At 35.2% G+C, this 874-nt stretch overlaps 1 protein-coding gene across 1 annotated transcript; it reads right to left on the bottom strand.

Annotated features, from left to right (window-relative positions):
* Positions 1 to 163: 163 nt before the first annotated feature.
* On the bottom strand, positions 164 to 855 carry NAEGRDRAFT_60091 (uncharacterized protein). Its single transcript, XM_002668157.1, has one exon. The coding sequence runs from the start codon at positions 628 to 630 to the stop codon at positions 235 to 237; it is 396 nt and encodes a 131-aa protein (XP_002668203.1). The 5' UTR covers positions 631 to 855; the 3' UTR covers positions 164 to 234.
* Positions 856 to 874: the final 19 nt, after the last annotated feature.

The following is an 874-nucleotide window of genomic DNA, read 5'->3' on the forward strand; positions in this document are numbered from 1 at the left end:
CCCATGGTAATTTATGTGGATGATCGGGAAAGTGCAATGAATGAGCAATTTCAATTCCCTGATAATATTCATCAGCACTAAAGTATGTTGTGATGAAGAAACTACTCATCAATCGGAAAGTAATCAAAAAGATGATAAGAAAAAGGCTTGCCCCCAAAACTTTCATTTTTTTCTGATTTAATAAAATTTTGGGCGTAGTTTCAAGTTTGAAAATAAGGAGAGCAAAAGAATAATTTACTTCTTTTTCTTCTTCTTATTGGTCTTATCATTAACTAGAATGAATCTAACTGGGAAACCATAATCCTGTGTCAGAATTTGTTCAATCATGGCAATGTGATTTCCCTGGATTGTAATATCTGCTTCTGGGATACCTCCTCCAACAGATGGCATATTTGAAGTGTTTGTCTTGATTGAGGCACTACATTTGTTTTTCAATTTCTTGACAAGATCTTCAAAAGCAACACAATTCAAATCAGAATTATTGATCAGCAGCTTGACACCATTGACCTTTGTAATGACCTTATTTCCCATGATGGCTTCTGCTTCAACAGAGATTCCTGGACAAGCTCCTTTGTAGATGGAGATTTCATTTTCATTTCCATCATAGACAACTGCATAGTGATCGACCATTTCATTGAGAAGGCAATCAATGATATTTTGAACTGGCACAACTGTATCAAGTTTTACAGGTTGAGATTTTCCTGATTTGAAAACTTTGGTATAGATTAACTCGTTAATTTTGACCTTTCCATTATTGAATAATTTAGCATCTTGCGAATACTTGATGAGACATTCACGAACTTCCTTCTCTGTGAATAATTTATCCTTTCCAAAAGATCCACCAAATATGGGAGGGGGGATCCTCAGAGTCGAC

The sequence above is a fragment of the Naegleria gruberi genome (genome assembly GCF_000004985.1).
Source record: "Naegleria gruberi genomic scaffold NAEGRscaffold_590, whole genome shotgun sequence".
Taxonomy (NCBI): Eukaryota; Heterolobosea; class Eutetramitea; order Acrasida; family Naegleriidae; genus Naegleria; species Naegleria gruberi.